The sequence below is a fragment of the Typopeltis vanoorti genome, chromosome 22 (genome assembly GCF_054136105.1).
Source record: "Typopeltis vanoorti isolate ZY-2024b chromosome 22, IOZ_Tvanoo_1.0, whole genome shotgun sequence".
Taxonomy (NCBI): Eukaryota; Metazoa; Arthropoda; class Arachnida; order Uropygi; family Thelyphonidae; genus Typopeltis; species Typopeltis vanoorti.
This window is the reverse complement of record NC_143570.1, coordinates 39,984,350-40,008,793: the sequence shown is the minus strand read 5'-3', so window position 1 is coordinate 40,008,793 and position 24,444 is coordinate 39,984,350. Positions and strand designations below refer to the sequence as shown.

At 35.6% G+C, this 24,444-nt stretch overlaps 1 protein-coding gene across 2 annotated transcripts in view; it reads right to left on the bottom strand.

The window, feature by feature from the left end:
* Positions 1 to 1,056: 1,056 nt before the first annotated feature.
* LOC150094342 (uncharacterized) overlaps positions 1,057 to 24,444 on the bottom strand; it is a 484,937-nt gene continuing 461,549 nt past the window's right edge. For both annotated transcript variants that reach the window (XM_090412362.1, XM_090412363.1), the window contains exons 30-31: positions 12,129 to 12,311; positions 1,057 to 4,273 (exon numbers count right to left, since the gene is read on the bottom strand). In XM_090412362.1, the coding sequence (XP_090268488.1) occupies positions 4,098 to 4,273; positions 12,129 to 12,311 (359 nt within the window). In that variant the 3' untranslated portion in view covers positions 1,057 to 4,097. The remainder of the gene's footprint in view (positions 4,274 to 12,128; positions 12,312 to 24,444) is intronic.

Sequence of the window (24,444 nt, the reverse complement as noted above, 5' to 3'; positions counted from 1 at the left end):
CATACTCAACATTTCAGAGACTAGAAACCACCTTAGTCGATCACCTCTGGACCCTTTCCAATAACTCTTCATCATTTTGAAAACCAGGTGATTAAATCTGAACACAGTAGTTCATACATGACCTAATCAAGACCTTCTACAAGTCAGTGTCCTCTGCATCATTGCCAGACAATTTTAGCAATATGTGTCCTCTAAATGTTAGATCTCTATCCATCCTCACATCCAGATGCCTTATTTCCTGCACCTCCTTTAATATATAATCCCACCCCAAGTGTATACTCTAGATCCTAACTTTGTTTTCCAAATTGTAAAACTTGACACTTTGCAATGTATGATGAAATGCACTTTTTAATTCTTAAAAAAAAAAAAAAAAAAAAAAAAAAAATTGGAGAGTGATACGGCAATTTTAAGCTGATAGTTGAATTTAGTACACAGAATTAATCAAAGTTTACCTTAACTTTAAAGCAAAACATTTTCTGATGTTCACAAGGCAAATTTGTGAACATCAAAAAATTCTGAAAAATCAATCCTTCTGTTTGTCATTAGTAAGTTTCTTTCTTAATGTGAAATGTGTTAGTTTACTTAATGCTGTATTGGCCATGACTTGTTTACACATCAGTGTTTACATGGATGCAAAGTGTCCATTGAAATTAAAATAGCATCTTGGAACCTTTAAAATAACATGACAAAAAGCATAAATTATTTGATGTATTTCATCCATATGACCATTTAGATGGTTAAGTTTCTATAGCACTATTAAGTAGTAAAACACCTAAAGTTATAAGCATTTAAAACTTCACACCTGTTGTACACTTGAGGTATTTTTGTAAAAAGGGTAGATGAATTTTAATAACTGGCTGAGACTGTCCTGCATACTGCAGCCAGATGTTACTTGATTGTGTACATTTAGTCACTACAGCAAGGGTACTTGGATTATCTAACCTTCAGATAATCCAAGTACTAATACCCATAGTACTAATGTGTTAAAACTTTATAACTTTTTTTTTGGATGGGATTATCATAAAAAAGATAATAATAAAGACCAATGACAATAACTTGGAGTTTTCCATTTTTATTTCTTAAAAATTTTTTCAAGTTATGACTAGATCATTCTAAAATAAAGGCCATCTGATGAACATTTTTATTTCATTTTTTGTGAGGTAATGAAGTAGAAAAATTATATATAATTAATACAGCACTATATTTCTGAACACTATATCAATTATTTATGCATGTGAATTTGCGACACATTTGCGAATGGTACCTCAAAGATAAAAAAAGATTTTTCAGTATTCCCTTTAATATAAGTTATTAAGAACAACATTTTTGCTTTCTTTTGTATAATCTGTACAAATATAGTTTTTCAAAGATTAAATAATTATGAAAAACATTTCAAGGAAAATTGAATAAAAAGCCAGTCGAATTAAACAGACGGAATGACACGCACTCAGTATTCGACATACTGATGATTTTTAAAGATAAACAGATCAGATTACTGACAAGCACAATCTGTATTGCTCATTTTTTGTATTATCAATAAAATTAATTTCATATATGGATATTTATTTTATTTAACATAGTACACTAAATTGCATGAAAGAGTATGGGGGTGGGGAATTGAATATTGTTTTATGTTATTTGAGTTGAATTTAGAGTTATCATTACTCAGTAATAACTTATAATTACTTGAATTATTACTTAATAATAATGTTAATATAGCAATGAAATGAAGACAAAAAGGACAAAAGATTTGTCTAATTATTTAAATAGTTTCCTAGAATAGGTTTCAGATTGTTCAGAAAGGAAACAGAATATAAACTGGTAGTTGAAGACTTGAGACCACTATACTAAGAACAATAGGACATTGTGCTCTTTGATTGGAAAAGACTCAAGTTCAATTACTGTTATAATGAGAGAAATCTTTATATGGGCTTTTTCAATTGAAGGTGAGTTAGCCGATCTCATATAGAGGCAGCAGGATTTTTCTACTGGAAACTTGGATTTTTCAAGCTACATTCAGGCAATCAGCCATGAGAACACATAAGAACAACAAAAAAATACTGTTGTTGATAGTAGTAAGAGGTAGTATTATACGGAGGATTAAGCAGTGGAGATGGTGAGTTGCGTATAGTGGAGCAGAGTGCCCTCTTGTGATGAGTCCTTGGATTTTTGGAGGTGTCACATAGAAATAATAATAATAAAACTGCCTGGATAATTAATTGCTTTAAAAATAAAGAACTATTATTATTATTATTCAGACCTTCATGGAGTCACAAGACTCATTGTGGGAGGCTTACCTTAGACAACAAAATCTATCATACCACTCCTTAAGCTCATTCACCATTATACGGTCTCTCACTACTCTATCAGGCAATGCACAGTCTAATCACCCTCCATACAAATATTTATTTATTATTATTAATATTTTAATGTCAGTGAAAAGAAAATACACCAGTCAATTAATACAGTGAACTGCATGTTCTAGATAAGTATTTTTCAAGTACAAGCTCATTTGTTTGATGTCTAAATCATTGTATGTACATAAAAATTATAAGCAATACCAACATAAAATTGTGTCACAATTTACATAAATGGAAATTGTGGGTCAAACACCAATGTATTGAGTTAAGAACACACTGCCTGTTCAGTATGATGTTTAGCAGATTTCAGAAATCTTCACAATATTAAGTGACAAGAATTTGTTATTCTGAAGTAATACTGAAAGTTATATGAGTTTAGGTATTTATTTTAAGTTCCATTTATTATTATTATCATTCAAGACCTCCAAGGAGTCACAAGACTCACTGTGGGAGGGCCCCTCCTAGGCAACACAAAGTATATCATACCCTCCTTGAATTCATTCACCATTTGTATTCTCACCACCCTATTAGGCAATGCATTCCACATAAAACTGATATACTAGATTTGTGCACTGACTTGAATTTTAATGTTCTTCAAGTTTATCACAATACATTTGGTAATGGTATGTTATTCAAAGTGAGTAGGGGGAAAATCATTAGATTCTGAAGTGTGGTAATCTGTTATTTGCTGTGTTTTTGCAATGCTAATTTTGATTTAAATATTTTAGATATATTATTTTGAAAAATGGCAAAGAAACATATCTGTTTTTCTCAATATACATATGAAACCGAATTTTGTTGAATTTCGCTGAAATTGTACACCAGGTATAGTGCATAGATATCGCAGGCAAACTCATATTTGATATTTAATTAATTAATAACTATTATTGTTTAAATTTTAAATGAACACTATGTTATAAATTCAGATGCCATCTGAGCTATATAATGTGAATATAGTTTAAAATTTTGGATCATCAGAATTGGAGAATGCTGCTCTAGGCAGTAAACAAGACTTTGGAGTATCACTTAGAAAGAAACACATTGCCTTTGGCAAATGAAGGAGGGAGGGAATAAACAATGGTGCTTCCCATTCAATTTGCTTCAGCACACCAAGACGATCAGAGACAATCCTGCACTGAACTCATTCCTGAGCCAGAGGATACTTCTTTTGAAAAATAAAATATACCCTAAAAATAGTAAATAGAATTAAACATTTCTGATTTATAATTTTGCCTTCACAATATATAGTTACTGTACTGTTTATAAAGATAAGATATCAGTAAAGAATGTGCATGTCTTAGATAAAGATGCTAAGGATGACAATGGGGTGGAAAAAAGGTCAAGGAAACAGAAGGTGGATGCATATGATAGTCAATACGTAATAACTGCTATGTACATCATGCATGCCATTTATAAGTTGAATTCATTTCACTCAACTTTATTATGACATGCTATTTTAACAGTATTAAATTATATTGCATTTCATTTTGGCATTTTTCAGTTTATGTTATTAGTGCAATGAAGTATTTTATGGAATGAGGAATGCAGAGTGAGTGAGTGAATAAGAATGAGAGAGAGAGTTTGCATTTATGGATTCAGCCATAGAAAATGAAAGAGGGGAAAAAAAATAAGATGGGAAGAAGTAGTCCCTGTTGTAAACATCTTGTTCATCAACTTATGTTTCAGAAAGGTCCCATTTTCATAGAAAAATTATTTGTTAATTCTCATTATGTAATGTCACCCTTGTTTATCTTTTTCTAACATTGGCTGGAAACAGAATATTAGAAAAAGCGTATACTGGAAGAAAGCTGCTGACATTGCAATTATAGCAAACATGAATAAGTTTAACTCGGGAACTCTATATCGATTCTTCTTTAACCAGGATAACATATCTTCTTTGACCATCATGTTACCTGAAAGAAAATATAATTACTGCTAAAAGTATAATAATATGCATAAATAAAATATATATCTTGAAACAAATGAAACTGATTTGAAGAAATGAAATTAAAATCATTATAAAATTTATGAAATGAAATAAATGAATATTCTTTTTTATTCATTAAAAAGAGTAATTAAAAGTACAGCAAATATATTTTTAAATATATGCTACAATTTTCAAGGAATTTAAGCATATGGATTTCAATAATTTAATATACAGTTTGATAAATTTATGTGAGATAAAAAATCTCAAATAAAAATAATAGCTGGTAACATTTTTATTTTTAGAATGATAAAAATTTAATGTGATCAATACTGTAAAGTTAGCATAATTTTACAGTAGTGATCCAATTAAACTTTTGTCTCATCATAACCTTACTGGCATTCTGTGGTGTGTTCTGCAAAAAACTCTGCTTGAGCAGAAATAGAGGTGAATAAACTTGTATTTCTGTCTTACCTTTTTTCCACTCTCCAGGGACAAGTTCATGGAGAGTGAAAGGAAAGTAAGAGAGTGCCAGTGCATAAAGGAGATGGTAGAATGGAAATATCAAACTACAGTCTGCTTGTATTTCTTCTGTAGTTGTTAAGATTTTAAAGAAATTATTAAGAATTTGTACAAAGAATTGAGCAGATTAGGACAAATTATTTCTGCAGGCCAACATAGATTTGCTAAGCAATGTTCTTTTTTTTTAGTAATCTGGTTGCCTTTTACAATAGAAAAGCAAGAGTAGTAGATGAGAGTAAGGCATACACTGTATTTTTTAATTTTCATTTTGCAAAGGCATTTGAGAGGATGCCACATGACAAATTGGTTTTTAAGTTGATATATGAATTAGGCAGGGGTACGCCAGTAGTGTCTGGCACCTGTGTGCAAAACTTTAGTTGGTGCCCCTATACCCCTCCCCCAATAAAAAAATGCTTTATAAAAATGTTATTTTTAATATTTGATGCCAATAAAGTGAATATTTCATTTTGAATTTTATCTCCTAAATAGGAGGGCATATTTTTAAAGTCAGGATCATTAGCCACATGTCACATGTGTTCTGATATAAAAGGATCAAACTTTTCTAACATCTCAATGCATTTTAAAAAATTGCCATTATTGCGATCGTAAAGTTTATTACTTTTAGCACGAAGAGCTAGATTTTGTTTGCCTAAAAACTGTACTACAAAAATTATTCTTTTTATAACTTCATACCAACTTTTCCTTTCATTATCTAAACCTGTTTGTTGCAAATGATCAATACAAGTTTTATTTTTTAAGGATGTAATTAATTCTGTCCATTTTTTGTAATTGTTCAAATGATTTAAAGTTTTCTCATGACGATTCAAGTACATTGTAAGATGTTGCCTATATAACAGCAGAATACAGAATAAAGTTAAAAACTGCAGCAGATTTTCTTATATATGTTTAGAGCAAATGCGAGTGTGAACAAGATTAAACAAATTCAAACGTGCATCATCCTGTAAACAGTAAACTCGCACAAGTTCAAGTTTTTAGTTGTTTACACTAAACTACTTGTTAGAACTAGGATCAGAATAAAATAAGATCTTAAGGAATAATAACAAATAAGTGATTATAAATAATTTGTTTAAAACAAATCTATAAAATATCATTAAAATTTAAACAAAAATGTAATTTATTTTGATATAATTAATGAATAATATTTTAAGTATTTCCTCCTCGCCTGAAATATTTGGTGCCTTTACTATCCTGGTACCTGTGTGCGTTGTACACATTGCCAAAAGAATTTTAGCATTATGCTGTGAATAAAATAAAGAATGAATGTGAAAGAATAACTTTATTGAATCCAGATAGTATGCTTGTGCCAGAAGCAGATGTGATTATTCAAATAACGAGTACTCACTTTGCAAAGATCTATCAACATGGTGTATGCAGAGTGGCACACAATATTACCACTACACTGGATGATGAATTGCATGAGGAGGAAGAGGTTCTGAAGTTATTGCATAATCTGGATAAGAATTCAGCAATAGGAATAGACGGAATATGAGCTCTCGTTAATTGGGTATTTGACATGTATAATTTGTCACAACTCAGGAAAGATCTCACAAGAATGAATGGGGCAAAACTGATGCATCTAATTACCAGCTACCATTATTTCTAGAGTGGTGAAGATTTTAGAGAAGTCGGTAAGAATTCACAATACAGCAAAGGGTGATAGAGTTTGTAAGGAACAGCATGGACTTACTAAGGGCTTACAATGTCTGATGCAATATGCTCATATTTTATAATAATGTTAAAGCTGAGTTGGATGAAGGGAAAGTATACATTATGATATTCCTGTAATTTGCTAAGACATTTGACAGGATACCAAATCAAAAGCTGTTTATATAAATTGGAGGATATCGGACTGGAATATAAACTACTGACCTGGATAAGTAGGTGGCTGACAGACAAGTATCGGAAAGTGGTATATGGAGTACAATGTCTGATGCAATATGCTCATATTTTATAATAATGTTAAAGCTGAGTTGGATAAAGGGAAAGTATATATTATGATATTCTTGTAATTTGCTAAGACATTTGACAGGATACCATCAAAAGCTGTTTACATAAATTGAGGATATTGGATTGGAATATAAACTACTGACCTGGATAAGTAGGTGGCTGACAGACAAGTATCAGAAAGTGGTATATGGGAAGTGTGAATCTACCAGATTTGAGGTGACCGATCGTGTACTCCAGAGATTAGTCTTTGGACTATTGTTGTCCAATCTATATATTAATGATATTGAGAAGTATCAGAGATGTTCAATTGGTTGCTGACAATGCAAACATAGGTAGGACAATCAGGGATTCTAATGATATGCAGTACTTACAGAGTGACTTGAATAGGCTGGAAAACTGTGAGCAGATGTTAATAATTGTAAAGCTATCGCTTTGATATGATGAGATTTCCAACAGCATATTATATTGGTGGGATTTTGCTTAGAGAAACTGATGAGGCTAGGGATCTTGGATTTATGGTGGAGAGGAATTTGATGGTCAAAGGTTACCAAAAACTGCAAGTCCAACTGAGAGGATAACTGAGATGCTAAAATGAACACTGATGTTAAAGGATAGTATTCTATCCTTTATATATATAAGGCCTTGATTAGGCCACGTATGGACTACTGTGCATAGATTTCATTCACCTGGTTTTCAAACAGATGAAGAGATGTTGGAAAGGGTCCAGAGGTGATTGACTAAGGTAGTTTCTGATTCTCTGGAGTGTTGAATATGAAGAAAAGTAGAGAAGATGCAATTTACAAAATCTAGTGGATAGGAGGAAGAGGGGTGATAGGATAGAGATGTATAAGTTGGTAAGGGGCTGTCACAGGATTAATGTTGAAGAGATTTTTCATAAATGGTGGTAGATTGGGGGAGAACAAGAGGTCATCCCTGAAAGCTGTATTAAGGAGAATGTGAGCAAGGGAGTGTTAAATAGATTTTTTTCATGGAGAGTTGTGAATTATTGGAATGCATTGCCTGAGAGCATGATGTTTGCAGAGTGTTTAAGGCATGGTATGATGACCTGAATGTATGACAAAAGGACTTCCTAGATGAGTCTTTGAATGGGGGTCTTGCAATAATAATAATAATAATAATAAGGATGAGGAAGTCATTTTGTCTCTTTACAAGGCCCTGATGTCAATGCACCTAAACTACTCTGCACAGATTTCTTTTCCTTCCAAGGTGATGAAGTTGTGAAGACGGTGCAAAGAAGAGTTACTGATACTGGGATTATGCAATGTAGATTATGATGACAGAGTGAAAATATATGAACTTCAGACACTGGTAATTAGGACAAAGATGGATGATATTATTATTATTATGTGACACCTCCAAGGAGTCCAAAGACTCATTAAGAGAGGGCACCCACTGCATAATTCTCTCTCTCCACCACTCAATCCACCAACTACAGTTAGCCACATCATTTACACCAACACCATCTACTATCCACCACCACTAGTATTTTCACAATCACAAACATCCATGCTCAAAGCAGGATTCGAACCTGCAGTCTTTTGGCTGGAGAGCCGATATGCTAACCACTCAGCCAACTAATATATGATATGATAAAGGCCTATAAACTTCTAAAAGGGCATAATAGGATAACAGGATACTAGTTGGTGGAATTTTTCATTATTTGGAAGTGGGGAGAAAGCATCCATGGAAGTTTAGTTTCTGTGTGGTTAAGGAAGGGATGAGAGCTAGAATTTTTTCTCTCTGAGCAGAGAAAGTGAGTGAGTGGCACAGTTTGCTTTGTTGAAGTGGTGAGTGCATCTACGATGAGGTTAACCATAGGTATAACAGCTGGTGCAAGTGATGAATGACCTCTTGACTCCTTTTTTGTCTCTAATAATAACAATAATAATAATGACCTTTTTAGCTATAATTTGATCACTTTTGTTAGTAAAATGTTTCAAAATGATAAAAATTCATTCCTAGCTTCATGGTTTTAATGAAATTTGGGATTTAGGAAAACTGCTAAAATTTATCAAATCATTTCATTGGACTATTTTCATTCAATTTTAGTGACAAAAGAAAAATTACTACAGTAAATTAAAGATGCCAAGAAATTATATTCTTGGTTTCATTCTTTATCCAAGTGTAAGCAAACAAATAACTTCATGATGTGAAGTCATTAGCCTCTATATACAAGTTACCCAGTCATGAAGTTACTTCATGGGCAAACTTTGTTTGCTTACACTTGGATAAAGGATGAAACCAAGAATATAATTTCTTGGCATTTTTAATTTATAATATAACCAAGCGGAAAAACTTTGAACAAATATGTCTACAGTCATATGCCAAAATCTGGTTCTAAGTTCAGTTGTTATGATAATAAGTGAATGGTGTCTCTATGCAAGAATGCAATTTTTTTTCCCTAGCATTATGTCCTGCTTAGTGCAGGGTCCACTGTTTTTTTTTTTTTTACTTCCATTGGGTCTTCTTCTTCTCCCATGGTGACCCACTCCATCCATCTTGGGAGAGTGTATACATATTTGTGTGGTTGAATGTATGAAGGTGAAAGACGATCATAAACATCCATGCCCTAGGTGGGATTCAAACCTGCCAGCCTCTTGAGTGGAGAGCAGATACGCTAACCACTTGGCCAACCAGGCTGATGCAAGAATGCAATTATGAAGTAATTTTTATAATTATCCAATTATTTCCTTACTTGTTCATAGATTACTTGTAATTTAATTTAAATTATTAGTTATTTTTATTACAGAAATGTTTTCCTATCCCTTTAACTGACATAAATTTTATCATTTTCATTCCTTTTAACAATTCAATTTTTATATTTTTATTTATTAACTGCCTCACATCAGATGTTAGACCAGTTGTAACAATTAGCAAGACTGACATCTGTTAGCACTACACTGGTTAGAAATACAGCTGAAACAAGTAAGTGTATGAGCATATTATGTCTGCTAGATTTGTGTGCATTTTCTAGCCAGTTTGGTCAAGTGGAATAACAGTCCTAAGTTTTCAGGAGAAAAAAACCATATACAAGACTAGCTGCTCACCTTTCAACTGTAAAGACCTTATAAAAGTTCTTCAAATACTAAACTGGATTAGATCCTAAGTCATTCCACCCAAATGGCAATTGTCTTAACTCTGATACCATAGAAGCACTGTCTTCTTTTAGTGTACTTAAGTGTACATGTGCTCCTGAGAGCACCCTGATATGAGATGAGGGGTGAAATGTTGAGAAATTGATAAATACTATTTTGCTAAAATTTCTCTATCACACAAGTTTTAATGAAGGGTCACACATCTATGGCAAAAATGACAGGTATGCACATTTTTCTCAGTTTTTCTATCAAGTCAACCCATAGTAACTTAATGGTTTTACCTATTTATCAATGAAGAATCCAATACGAGTTGAGTTACTTTTTGTGGTAACTCTCTTTATACATTAAAATGAAAACCAATACGTACTCCCTAGGAAGAATATTCTTAATAGCAGTCAGTACTTCAAGAAACTCATAGTGAAATCAACTACTTTCAGTTTCCAAAAAAAGTCATGCATTATTATTAATAATAATAATTACTTTGACGGACCTGTGTTTCACTCAGGATTTCTCCATGAGTCCAGGTCACAAAGATGCCTCCAACAATCTCAATCTTGAGCTTCTCTCTTCCATGTTATACCCATAGATTTCACAGATCTTCCTGCTTTTCTCTTTATTCTTGTTGCCAATTGAATATTCTATATGTCCATCTGTTATCCCTGAGTCTGGCTATGTGACCTGCCCATCTCATGGGCATCACATACTGCATGTATCTCATGGCCATCACATCCCATATACTGCAGTTACCACATCTTTTATGCCTGATCTCTTTCTTAGTTCTGTGTTTCTAACATGTTCCATTTTGCTGATGTTACAAATCCTGCGTTTTGAACGCTGAGTTATTCTGAGAGTTTCTTCTCCTTTTCTTGTCGTGTTCCATGTTTCTGATCCATATGTGAGTGATAGAAGAATGTCACTATTAAATAGTTTTGCCTTCACAGAGATGCAAGATTTGGATCAGTAAGTGTTTCTTTTAGTCTGTTGAATGATAGCCATGCAGCTTTCTTTCTTTTTGCTAGTTCTTCAGATAAATCATTATTCATTTTTATTGTTTGTCCTAAGTAATTGTAGGAGTCAACCCATTCTATAGGGATGCCATCAATACACAGGTGACTGTCACTTGTGTAAATGTTTTTGAGGTGGTGTAGGGAGAAGCATTGCTGCTCGAAATTTCCCTCCAGAAAACAAACAAGGCCTTATCCTTGCCCTGAAGGAGGAGGACGAATGGGCAAGTTTGCTTTAAACACTCCTGAATCACTTGGAGCTAAGCAAAGTACGACATTGTGAGATCTGCATTGCAGTTTGGGATGGACATAATCCATATTGCAATGTCTCTCCACATAGTTTTCTGTAAGCGCTGTACATTAATTCTTTAACTACATCCTTAGGAAATTTGTACAACATTTCTAACAGACTTTTTTGTGTAATATAATTTATAGCATGCTAGCAATAAATTTATGTCCACATTTGGCTGTAGTCATGAATTTTTTTTTCATACATAGGTAAAAATGTAGTTTGTCCTTCAATTTTGGACATGTGTGTGTGTGTGTGTATTGTAATTTGTTTAACAGAGCAGATTGTTTTATTGCTAGCATTTTATACTTACATACTAAGGAAAATGCAAATACTTTATACCTTGCTGATGCTTTGAAACCCATAGTACTATCAAAAGATCTGTGCTATTTACTGTTTAGTGATAGTTGCTTTATGCACAGTTATTCAATAATACTTTTTATTTTCTTTTAACACAAGTAACTGGTTACATACGAGAAACTTTATAATTTCTACAATACAACAGCTAGTTTCATAACCAATACGTGGTTTCTATAGCAATAGTTTACATTTCATTAAACAGGAGCATACTAAATTTTAAGGAATTATTTTTTAAATAATAAAAATTTCAGCAACAATTACACTAACTGAATGAAAATAATTACAATAGGAAAAAAATAATAAATAAAAATAAGATAAAATAGACATGATGAGATTCATTTTTTTGTAACTATTCAACAAATATGCATTTTTTTAAAAAATCTGCATTCATTTCATAATTTCATGGTGGGCAAAAATTATGCAAATGAAGAGCCATACATACATACATCTAGTATAGCCATACATACATCATAATTAGCCATGCAATACATTTCATATTATTTAGAAACATAAGATGATTTTGATATTATTTGTTTTGTAATGTGGACTGCAAATATATTGCAACAGCAAAATAAATACTGTTACCTCTGTATACAGATGGAAATCTTTTTCTGAAATAAGCTAGAGCTGGCAATGTTTTCATTCCATATTTTCGGGCATACTGAGGATCCTGTATTTTAACAAAGAGAATGTCTAGTTCTTCTATTTCATCATCAATGCCTTCTAATTCATGTAGAACACTTTCACATTCAGGACAATCATTGTCATCTGAAAATAATGTTAATAAAAAAATTCATTCATGATAAACTGTATTTAAAGATATCGTAATTAACATTATATTAAACATTATTACCTAATTAATGAATAAAAATACTCAACTACCAGACACCAATATATCTGTCATACTTTCTCTTACATTCATTCAACACATGTGATTTTCCAAATAGTGCTCAGCAATTTTAGAGTGAGGCTTTACATTATAGGCCACCCTATTATCTAGAGTTATTATTATTATTACGTGACACCTCCAAGGAGTCCGAAGACTCATCAAGGGAGGACACCTATTCTACAGCTCTCCATCTCCACCAATTACAGTGAACCACATCATCTACACCAACGGCATCAACTGCCCATCACCACTAATATTTCCACAGACACAAACATTCATACCCTGGAGAGTGGATATGCTAACAACTAGGCCAACCAGGCCTGGTGGGGGTCAGAATGAGCTTGCTAAAAGAGTTGTGTTTTAGTAATCTGCAGCATAATATTAGATGGGGGGAGGGAGGTAGGGAGGGAAGAGAGAGAGAGAGAGACAGACAGAGTGGTAGATTTAGATTTTGAGAAGGAATTTGTTAGATTATTACATGACACATTGGTATGGAAGGATATAGTTAACAGATGAGCAATAGGTCTGACAGGAGACTGGTTGTCTTATATATATCAGCAAGTTGAGTATGAGATACAATATGCTGGAACAGAAAATCACTAATGGTATGGCACTATTTTTTTTTTAATGTGAATCACATCTACAAAACACTGTAAATCATATCATATGTTAGTGCTGTGGATAGGCTAAAAGTCATATAAACTGAAAACCCTGCTCACAGAAGGTGATGAAATTTACTCAACATCAAAGATATTCTTGAGCATCCAATGCCCACTATGGGATTAAAATCTACAATGTATTGGTTGGAGAATACAGGTAGAACCTATTTAACCAAGCTTTATGGTTGTTAATGATGCTGAGCGATTTAAATGGGAATATGCAATTGTTTGAAGAATCTGAAGATGACGCAAAGCTGGAGAGAGCTATGAGGAATGAAGCAGATGCTGTAGCCACCTTACAGAAGGATTTGAAAAGACTAGTTGCATGGATGCACAAAGGCTACCAAATCAATGTTATTATTATTATTCAGGCCTCCATGGAGTCAAGAGACTCATCGCAGGAGGTCCTTCCTATTAAACACAAAGTCTATTATACCACTCCTTGAATTCAGTGACCGTTCTTGCTCTCACAACTCTATCAGGTAATGCATTCCTTGGTTCCACCACCCTCCACACAAAGAAACCACTCCTCACCCTCTTGCTTACAGCTTCCTTTGTACTGTCCAGGGCTGTCCCCTTGTCATCACTCCTTCCTAATGCTTCACCAAGTGAAAGAACTCCCGAGTGACCACCCTGTAACTGCCTCTCAACAATTTAAAAGTCTCGATCATATCACCGCTCCTTCTATTCACCAAACTCTGCAGTCCGCATTCCTCAGCCGATTCTCATAATGTACAGTCCTGAAACCATCTTTATTATCCACTCTGCACTCTTTCCACAGTTAATTTATCCCCTTCAAATCCTGGGGACCAAATTTGAGAACAACAGTCTAAGTGTGGTCTGATCAGGGTCTTTTACAATGGAATGATAACTGTTCTATCTCTGTAGGTCAGCATCCTTCTCAGTATTGCAGCAATCCTCTGGGTTACCTTCACCACCTTTGCAATATGGCCACTGAATTTCAGTTTTCTATTGATCATCACCCCCAGATCTCTTGTCTCCCCTATTTCCTCCAGTACAGCTCCTCCAATCGGGTATGCAGCCTCCCATCGATGTATCCCAAACTTCAAGATTTTACATTTTGCTGCATTAAACTGATACCCACATTCATTTGCCCATCTGTCTAGTTTATTCAAATCCTCTTGTAGAGCTGCCACATCTGTACTATTACTAATAGCCCTTCCCAGCTTCACATCATCTGCAAACAACTGAATATCCCCTTGCAATCCATTGACAATGCCATTGATATAAAGGTTAAACAACACAGGTCCCAGAACTGAGCCCTGTGGAACCCCCACTTATAACCTTCTGCTTCCTTGATATTGCTCCACCATACACAACTCTCTGATACCTATCAGACAGTCAATCCTGAATCCAACTGACTAACTTGACATCTAAACCCATGTGCTGTAACTTAAATATCAGCTTATCATGTGGCACCCTGTCCAATGCTTTTGCAAAATCCAAAAAGTGGCAGTGTATGCCTTTCCCTCATCAACTGTTCTTATCACTTAATTATAAAAGGCAATCATATTACTTAAGCAAGAGCACCCCTTAACAAATCTATGTTGATTGATTCTCACAGATTACATTACCCTCATCTGCCCAACGCTGTCCCTCACTAATTTCTCCAAGACCTTAACAACTATGACACACAAACTATCCTATAATTAGATACTTCCAGTCTGCTATGCCCTTATGCAATGGCACGATCTGAAATAGGCAACTTCAGAATTTTACCTGACACCACCATTCTAGAATCTAACAATTTACATAAAATCACACTTGCATACTTATCTTTTAGCAGTAAAAATGTGTTTTTTGTTTATAACAACTTCCTATATAATAATTTGTGAGTTTTGTGAATTTTAAAACTTTATACCTAAGTGTCTAGCATAAATGTAAGTCAGAAAAAAGGGCAAAATAAGAGAGGAATTATTAATGAAATAATGCAAGTGAAAGAATGCAAACTATTCAACAACATAGGGCAAAGATCACCCTAAATATAGTAAGATCAGAGAAATACCCGCGGGCATTATATCTTAGAAGGCACAATGATGCATATGTTCTCCGAAACAAGAAGTCCCGTATGTAAATCGGTGAAGTCACCCGAACGGAGACCAATGGGTGAAACGATGAGAAATTTCAAACTCGGAAAGGTGGCGCTCCAGGAGAAGGTATATAACCCAAGACAAGGAAGTAAATGACCCCGTTTTTTTCTTGTTCCTGAGTTTTCTCTCCGTGTGCTCTGAGAGTTCTTCGTGGTTCAGCTCTCACATTTGAGGGCTGACTTACAATAGAGTTCAGTATGACACCGTAGTTGAGTTCGGCAAGATTAACCACAGGCTGTGGTGAGAAATTTATCTACGTAAAAACCTAAGCAGAAGTATAGCGTCCAGCCCAAGCGAGCAAGTGCAACCCATGTGGCGTTAAAATCGAGACAGCCAGATTCGAAACAAAGGACGAAGGATGGCAGGAAACCGAAGATAAGAATAGATAAGTACTCTCACTTATTCTAGCCCTTTTTGAGACTGACTAACATTTAAGAGAGTGAAATTTGAAATTTGTATTAGAAGAAAGGGTGAAAAGTTTAGATCTGTGAAAATGACTATGTTTTCTTGAAGCGAACTTAAGGAACTTTCAACCAGATAGAGATTCAGTCATGCTTATTCTGAGAGATGTTATAAAGTGTGTTAAAGTGCCTTAATATTAAAATGAATTGTAATCTTAAATGCAATGTGTATTGAGTTATTGAAATATCGAATTTTGCTAATGCTTTGAAGTAGAATACCAAAATTTATTTAAGACTGAGAGAGTGAATGAAAGGAAGTGATTTAACTTTAGATTTGATGATCAATTTAACTTGTATAGCATCACCAATTGAATTTAATAAATGTTTGATTCTTTAATTATATGTGTTTCTGATCAGGTTGACTGACTCTGATCCTTCATAAAAAATCGAACCTGAGTACGTGTGAGTGTGCAGGAATACCCCAATTGAAAGTAAGGGCACGACTGCAAACAAGAGTAAAATTATGCCAGAGAGCCCAAGTTTCTAGGAGTTTAATTATATTGCTAGTAACACCTGATATTCTATAATTAACCTAAAGGCAGTGTCTATCTCTAACTTTAAGGCTCAGGCTGGTGCAGTAAAAAAATAAATTTGCTTGAGTAATCAGGATAATATATAGAATTCAGGGAACGGGTAGTCTTCTGGTGGCCCTTAAAGGTTAAGCTACGTAAGAAGGAGTATAAAAGAAACGAGACATAAGGCCAAGCTTATTACTAATGTGGATCGCATAACAATGATGCAATCTATTTAACATAGAGACATACATGATAGAAATTGAATTTTGTGACTGTAATAATAAACGCTAAACTTGAATAAGTTGTCCCGAGATATCAATGAGAAAGATACTAGATACACATTATTTAGAAGAAGGGACGACACAACAATGCCGCAGCCAGTAAGAATTTGATTATATAAGGTTTTAAGTAAGCAAAAGGATAGAATCAAGAAACAGTAAATTATTGTATGATAAGATTAAACTGACTAACTAAATATAGAAAGCCAAAAGTTTAACACATTCCTTGGGTACCTTTTCAGTAGCCAGACTTTCATTGAAAAGCCAGGTCATACGAGCTGTCAGTTCTTTAGCACATTCTCTCTTTCTTTTGAAGAGAAAGCCTTAAACTCTGGCCCACAAAAACCTACCATATGGCTTCGCTACGTTGATGATGTGTTTGCTATTTGGCCACATGGCCTGGATACACTCCTCTCCTTCTTAAACAACCAACACTCTAGAATCAAGTTTGCCCTGGAAAAAGAGAAAAACAATAGCCTCCCCTTCCTAGACACACTAGTCACCTGCCAACCTGATGGAACCTTGGTTTTCTCAGTTTATAGAAAATCCACCCATACAGGCAGATACATTCACCAACAATTCCCCCTCCCTCCCACAACAATATGGAGTTATTAAGACACTATTCAACAGGGCAAAACTAATCTGTTCAAATGATCAAGCCCTAACTACTGAACTAAATCACATCCTTAACACTTTCTGAGCCAATGGCTACCCCCCCCCAAAAATCCTAAAACCAGTTATCCACAACCCACCTCCCCCCCTCCACAAAAAAGATTACTCTAAATCTATCACCATTCCCTACATCCGAGGCACCTTGGAAAAAATCAACAAAATCCTAAAAAAACATGACTTGACCTCTTGTTACAGACCATATAGAAAATTAGCATCCCTTATCTGCTCCACTAAAGACCAACCACTTCCCCTAGACCTACCTGGTGTATACCAGGTCCCTTGCAGCTGTAAATTGTCCTACTTTGGCCAAACAGGCAGGACAGCAAATATCAGAATCTCAGAACACAAGGACTACATCCGATTTCACCAGTACAGCCACTCTGGGCTTGCAGACCATGCTCTGGATACTCGCCACAGTAATACACCGCAGCAAGTTCAAATATGAAAGACAATTCATGGAATCAGCCTCAGTCCTTAGGGACATGCCAAACCTCAACAAATTTGGATGCATGAGACTGCCCCAAATTTGGGAAACATCAGAAGAACTTCAGCCCAAAGACCAAGAACACCTAATATAGCCCGCCAGGGGCACCATCAGGACTTTAAGAAAACGGTAGCTTCCTCGCTTCGTTTCTCATTTGCTGTTGTGTAGTACTTACGTGCACGTGTCTTTATCTTAAGTTCCCATGAAGATGGCAACATGATGTTGCCGAAATATTGGAAAGTATATATTAAAATTGATTTAATTTATATTTCTAGTTACGCTGTCAATTCCTTATGCATTTAGTTATCTCTCAAAACCCGTAGTGAAATACCATTCAGTCCCACTACTTTACTGACATCCAGAGTATTCAGTATTTAGAACACACTCTCCTCTTGCACCTCTAAACCTAGAACCTGCCCTACCCCTCTAGTATTAAAACCTTTTTCTCCAGGATGTAATACTCCAATAAAGTGCTCATTGAACAACTCCACTATGTCCTCTGCATCAGTCATTCTATTCCCATTTTTATCCCACAATGTCATTCTTCATAATTATTTTTCCTCCTACTGGCCACATAGCTAAAAAATTCCCTAGGATTTTCTTTGGATCTTAGTGCCAATCTCTTCTCATATTCCAGTTTTTCCTTCCTCATCACACTAGTCACTCTCCTGGCCTGAGTGTTATATTATTCATGCATCTGCTTTCCACCCCCTCTCCTTATATCTCTTTCATAATCTCTTTTTTACCTGCAGTTCCTGTCTGATATTGTTTGTCATCCATTTTACACCAAATTGTGTCCGCTTCTTCACTTGTGGAATACAGCTTACTATTGCTGCTAACAAATATTCCTTCACCATTTCCCAAGCACTAATGATATCCTGGCCTTCCAATTCCACCCTCCATGGAACTACCCCAAGTTGATATCTAAAACTATTATAATCACCTGCCTTATAATTCCACATATATTCCCTTTTCTTTGATACTCCTGCATGTCTATTCATCTTCCATGTCAAAACCACATGTTATAGGCATACAGTTTAAAACTTGGAAAGCAAGGATGTGATACAGTGTATACAACTGGCAGAGATATGTCTTAAAGGAGGCAGAGTATATGAGGAACTGATGGACAAGGGTCTAAATTTCAGGTCTTAGGTGCATAAGATCCAAATTTAGAAGCCACATTGTTAGAACTATTGACAACACAATTGGTTATAGCAAAGATGATCCGGGTATTGAAGCATAGAAGCAAAGAGCCATAATGCCACAGTCACATATGGATTACTGGGCATATATATATGGTCAGCTGGTTGTTAAGAGAATGAAAGTACTTTGGAAAGGATCTTGAATCTGAGTTCTGGTATGAGGAATGGCTAAATGAGAGAATGCAGAGCCTAGTCATCAGGAAAAGGAGGAGTGATATGAGTGAAATATATAACTTGGAGAATGGTTTTTACCAGATTAATGTGGAAGAGAAGTTTCATAGAGAGAGAGAACAAGACTAGAACAGGAGATATATCTTCCAGGAATATAAGGAAATTGTGAGCAGAAAGAGCAAATGATTTTAAAGCATAGCTTGATAAGCACTATGTGCATACTCTGCATGGAAGCCTGATGTTAATAATAATAATACTGCTCTACATGCAGTTTATTGTCTTCTTAAGAATATTGTCATTTAAGTGACTACTGATACTGATAAGAATACTGATATTTAACAGCATCGTTGTGCAGATGTAATGAAAGGAAGTGTAGTGTGTGATTTATTTATTTATTCATATGGGATCCCCCCCCCCCAACTCCTCTATCGTCCCTTAGGACTGGTTGAGTCCTCCTAGTGAGTAAATATGTATTTTATGACTGTAGATCCGTGTTTGTTCACAGGCCGGTTTGCCCATTCTGAGGGACAAAAAGCTCTCTACCTCCGTATGAGACTGGCTAACTCACCTTTTAATCGAAAGAGACCAGATTAAGGTTCCTCACGTCATGGACAGGAATCGAACCCAGGTCTTTCTGACCAAAGGGCTTCATCTATACTGACTGAGTTACAGAGGCTCTAGTGTGTGATGAAAGCAAGAGATTTGAAATAAGAGGTAAAGCAAAAGATCAGGAGAGTGGTACTGAAGAGACTGAAGTGCTTAGCAATGGAAACAATAGTAGTGTGAGAGACGAAGAGAGAATGAGAATGCAAGAGGAACAGGGAAACATGGCATAAGGAGACTGGATGTTGAAAGTAGTAGTGAATGCATGTATAGATCAGCATGGAAATGGAATAGATCAGGATGCAAGTGGAGTAGTTGCAATTGAGTAGTTATATGCAGTAAGCAGTAATAAAGGTGATTGGGCAAGGATAGGTGTGGTGAAAAAATCACAACCAATGAGTGGCTTGGGTAGGACTAGTTATAGACCTAAAAGAACTGCTGTGTTTATTCACAAATGCCAGAAGTATCAGAAATAAAGGAGATGAAATGGTTTCACTGACCCAAAATCATTAGGATAAGTGAAACATGGTTGAATGAACATGATACCTAATGGGAATAGAAATGGAACAATACAGTTCTGCGGGAAGTTTTCGGTATTGAGACCACATTATAATATAAAAAAAGAGTTTATTAAAAATAAGCAATTATAACCTGACAGTTGTGAAGTTATCAAAAACATCTCATGTGTAATTAATTTTTAATAGGTCTTTTGTTGTGTAAAATTTTCATGTACCACTACCCCTGATGATGTAAGTCTTATGACATACGAAACTTGTTGGGTTTTAATTGCTTATTTTTAATAAACTCCTTATTTATATTATAATATGGTCTCAATACTGCAAACTTCCCACAGAACTGCTGCTTAACCACAGAAACCACCATGTACATCTGGAAGAATACAATATTTTTTCCGAGGATAGAAAGGACAAGAAGGAAGGGGGAGTGCTGATGATGATAGCAGAGGAATTATGTCCATATAAGATAGACATGAAAGAAGAAAATAAGTGGCAATGGTTATGAGGCAGTGTGGTGTGAAGTGGAGGTTGATAGGAAGACATATTTAGCTGGATGTTGCAATAGGCCAGGGAATGTGGAGGGTGGTGATGAAGAAATGTATAAACAACTTGAGTTAGTGAACAAAGGAAAGGTAATTATTATAGACAATTTTATTATGGTGGTATAGATTGCAATGAAGAGATAGCATTTGGGAATAAGGAAAACAAATTTCTTGAGAGACTAATGTTTCAGGCAGTATATAAAGGAGGTACACAAGGATCAACAGTTTTGGATGTGATCATTTCATCAAACGATTGAAATTGTATGGTTTTGTACTTCCCTCCAGTTGGTGAGAATGATTACATTGGTTGTGGCTAGCCATGCAAAGACTTCTGTGAGGAAAGGATGTATGTAGAAGTACAAGGAGGCTGATGATTATGACAAGCTTAAGAGAAAGCTTGGAGCTATAGCATGGAATGAGTGGTAAGGAAATAAAAACTGCTTAGGATCTGACAAAGAAATACATAACAGTATTGATGTGTGAATGTATTCTGAAGTCAAAAGGCTGAATACGGTAGGTGTAAAATGGATAAACGAGGAGATTAAGCATGAAATCTGGAAAAAGAAGGCACTTTGGAGGCAGCACAAGGTGAATAATGATGATAATAATCAATTGCATAAAAAGTAGGCCAGGAGAGTGACTCAGTTGGTAAGGACAACAAAAGTACAGAATAAGCAGAAATTAGCAAATCAGGCAAAGAAAAACTCTTGTGAGTTATTTTTTTGATATGTGGCAAATAGAAGGAAGAATGATTATGGTATGATGGTTAATGGATGAAAGTGGGAGATTGGTGACTGCTGCAGAAAACATAGTTAAGGTGTTCAAGTGAGAAGTTCATCAGGGTGTTTCATCTTCAGTGTGAAATCAGAAGCTCAAGTGTAGATAATGAAATAAGAGAAGACTTAATGGTGAGCAAGCAAGAAGCTAGATGTCAATAAGGCAATAGGGTGATGATATGTGTCTGAGGGAATGTTTTAGAGAATTAACATCAGCCTTGGACTACCTGTTTAACAAGAGTCTTACAACAGCACAAGTCCCAAAGGAATGGAAGGAAGGCAAAATTGTTCCACTTCACAGAGGTGGTGATAAGGCTAAGAGAACAAATTATAAGCTGATCTGTATATTTGGAGTAGTAATGAAGGTATTGGAGAGGTCAGTGAGTTATAGAATACAAATGTGGGTTGATATCAGTGGTATTCTTTGTACTTATCAGCATGGGTTTGTTAAAGGGAGGTCATATTTTACAAACTTGCTTATATACTATAACAAGGTGACAAATGTACTGGACAAGGGAGATGTATATAAATTAGTATACTTAGATTTTGCAAGAGCTTTTGATAGATTGTGACACAACAAGTTAGTCACTAAACTGAATCAGATGGGATTGGATGATAGACTAGTGAGTTGGGTAGGTGAATGGCTATCAGACAGGTATCAGCAAATTGTATATAGGGGACACTATCTCCAAAGAGGAAAGTCACTAGTAGTATGCCACAAGAGTCAGTTTTGGGACCATTGTTATTTAATTTGTATTATTAATGATATTGGGGTAGGTTTAACGGGTGATACACATGTACAACTGTTTGCAGATCATGCAAAACTTGGGAGAGTGATGAGGAATCAAGGAGATGTTATGGCCTTACAGGAGGACTTGAATGGATTGTATGAGTGGACAACATTATAGAACTGTCAATTCAATGTTGCCAAGTGTAAGGTTCTGAAATTTGATAGGCAACATGGGATGGAAAGTATACACTTGGTGAGGAAATTTTGGAAGAAGTTCAGGAGATAAGGAACCTTGGAGTGGTGTGGTGGATAAGGATCTGAAGTTCAGAGATCACACTATACAAGCTGTGAATACATTACACTGGATTATGGCAATGATGCAGAAGGCCTTAACTTGTAAAAATAAAGAGGTTCCATTGTATAAAACCTTGATTAAGCTTTATACATATGGATTATTGTGCACAGATTTGATCTCCTGGTTTTTATGGTGATGAGGATATGTTGGAAAGGGTACAGAGAAGACTAAGGCTGTAATTGATCTTTGGGATGTGGGATTTGAGGACAGATTGGAGGAATGAGTTTGCAAAGCCCTTGTGAATAAGTGAAGGGGGGGGGTATAATTGAGAAATTTAAGTTGGTAAAGGATTGCTACCACGTTAACGTGGAAGAAATTTTTTGTACATTAACCTGGTAGCAATTCTTTACCAACTTAAATGTCTTAATCATACCCCCCCCCCCTTCTCTTCACCTATAAGGAATAGGTTCTTTGCATGGAGAGTGGTTGGACAGTGAAATGCTTTGCCTGACATTGTGGTGAATGCAGATAATGAATGAGTTTAAAGCATGGTTCGATGGGCTTTGTGTGTATCAGTGTTTGCCTCCTGCATTGAGGCTTTAGACTCCATGGAGGTCTGGTATTAATAATAATAATAAAACTTTAAAGCTGCAGATTATGTATTCTAGAAATTCGGCCCAGGAAAACTCAACATGAAACTTTTTTTGCCAAAACCAGGGCTGTACTTTTCTGAGGAAGACAGGGCCCGAAGCACCAAAGTGCTTCAGGGGCCCCTCCCTCATTGTCTGGGGCCCTTAAGTTGGCCCTAATTTTTTGGAGCCCCCCCCCCAGTCAGGGCCGTACTTATGCACAGGTGCACAAGGCAGGTGGTGATCTCACACATCTCTTATAACATAAGCTGTCGACCACGTAAAGACTTTGCGAGTCTTTACATCACTACCACCATGGGATTCACAATGAAAACCTGCTGGTTGGAGAGAAGGTATGTTCTCATCCACTCAGCCAAAGATCAGCAAATGGTTACTAACCTGTGTGGCTCATATCCTCTCTCATTCTGTCAGCAAAATCTATCATTCCATAGGCCTGATGTTTTTAAGAGACAAAATCTATTTTAAACCTTACCAGATTCTAAGTAACACTTTGCCTCCAATGCTGTCTGTTCAAAACTTTACTTCTCTAATTTAGACATTATAATATGATGTTACTATCTTGGCTATTACTGTCTATCTGTCTTTTTCTAGGTTTACCTTTCAGTCATTTATTAAGAATTTTACTTTTTTCTTCTTCTTTTTTTATGTTGCTCCCACCCATGAAAAGTTATTTCCAAACTTAGAGCACTTTTCCCAACTCCTACACCTACCTTGAAGCTACCCGTATAATAAACGACCACCAGTATGGATTCCGTTGCTGCCGATCAACAGGAGATCTGTCCATATATGTCACCCATCTCTGGACAAATGCCATGGAGAAGTTTGGTGAATCTCAAGCAGTTGGACTTGATATCTCAAAGGCATTTGACCAGGTCTGGCATAAGGGCTTACTAAGCAAGCTGCCATCGTTTGGTCTATCCCAAGACCTCTGTCGTTGGATTGCCAGCTTTCTGTCTGGATGCACACTATGTGTGGTGGTGGATGGCTCCTTATTCTCTCATCACCATTCAATTAATGCCAGGGTTCCTCAAGGTTCTGTCCTCTCACCAACCCTCTTCCTACTATATATCAATGACCTACTTCAGCTTACCTCCAACCCAATACACAGTTTTGCAGACGACAGAACATTGCACTCCCTTTCATCTGATAAATCTCACTCCACACAACTCACCTCAATCTACAGAACAGCAACCACCACTGCCCTCAATTCAGACCTTCAAAGCCATTCTCCAATAGGGTTCAGATAACCTAGTCAATTTCAATGCAAACAAAACCCAGTACTGTCTCATTTTCATAAAAAAGAACCATTTTCTCCTAGTATTATTTTTGACAACACCCAAATTTCCAT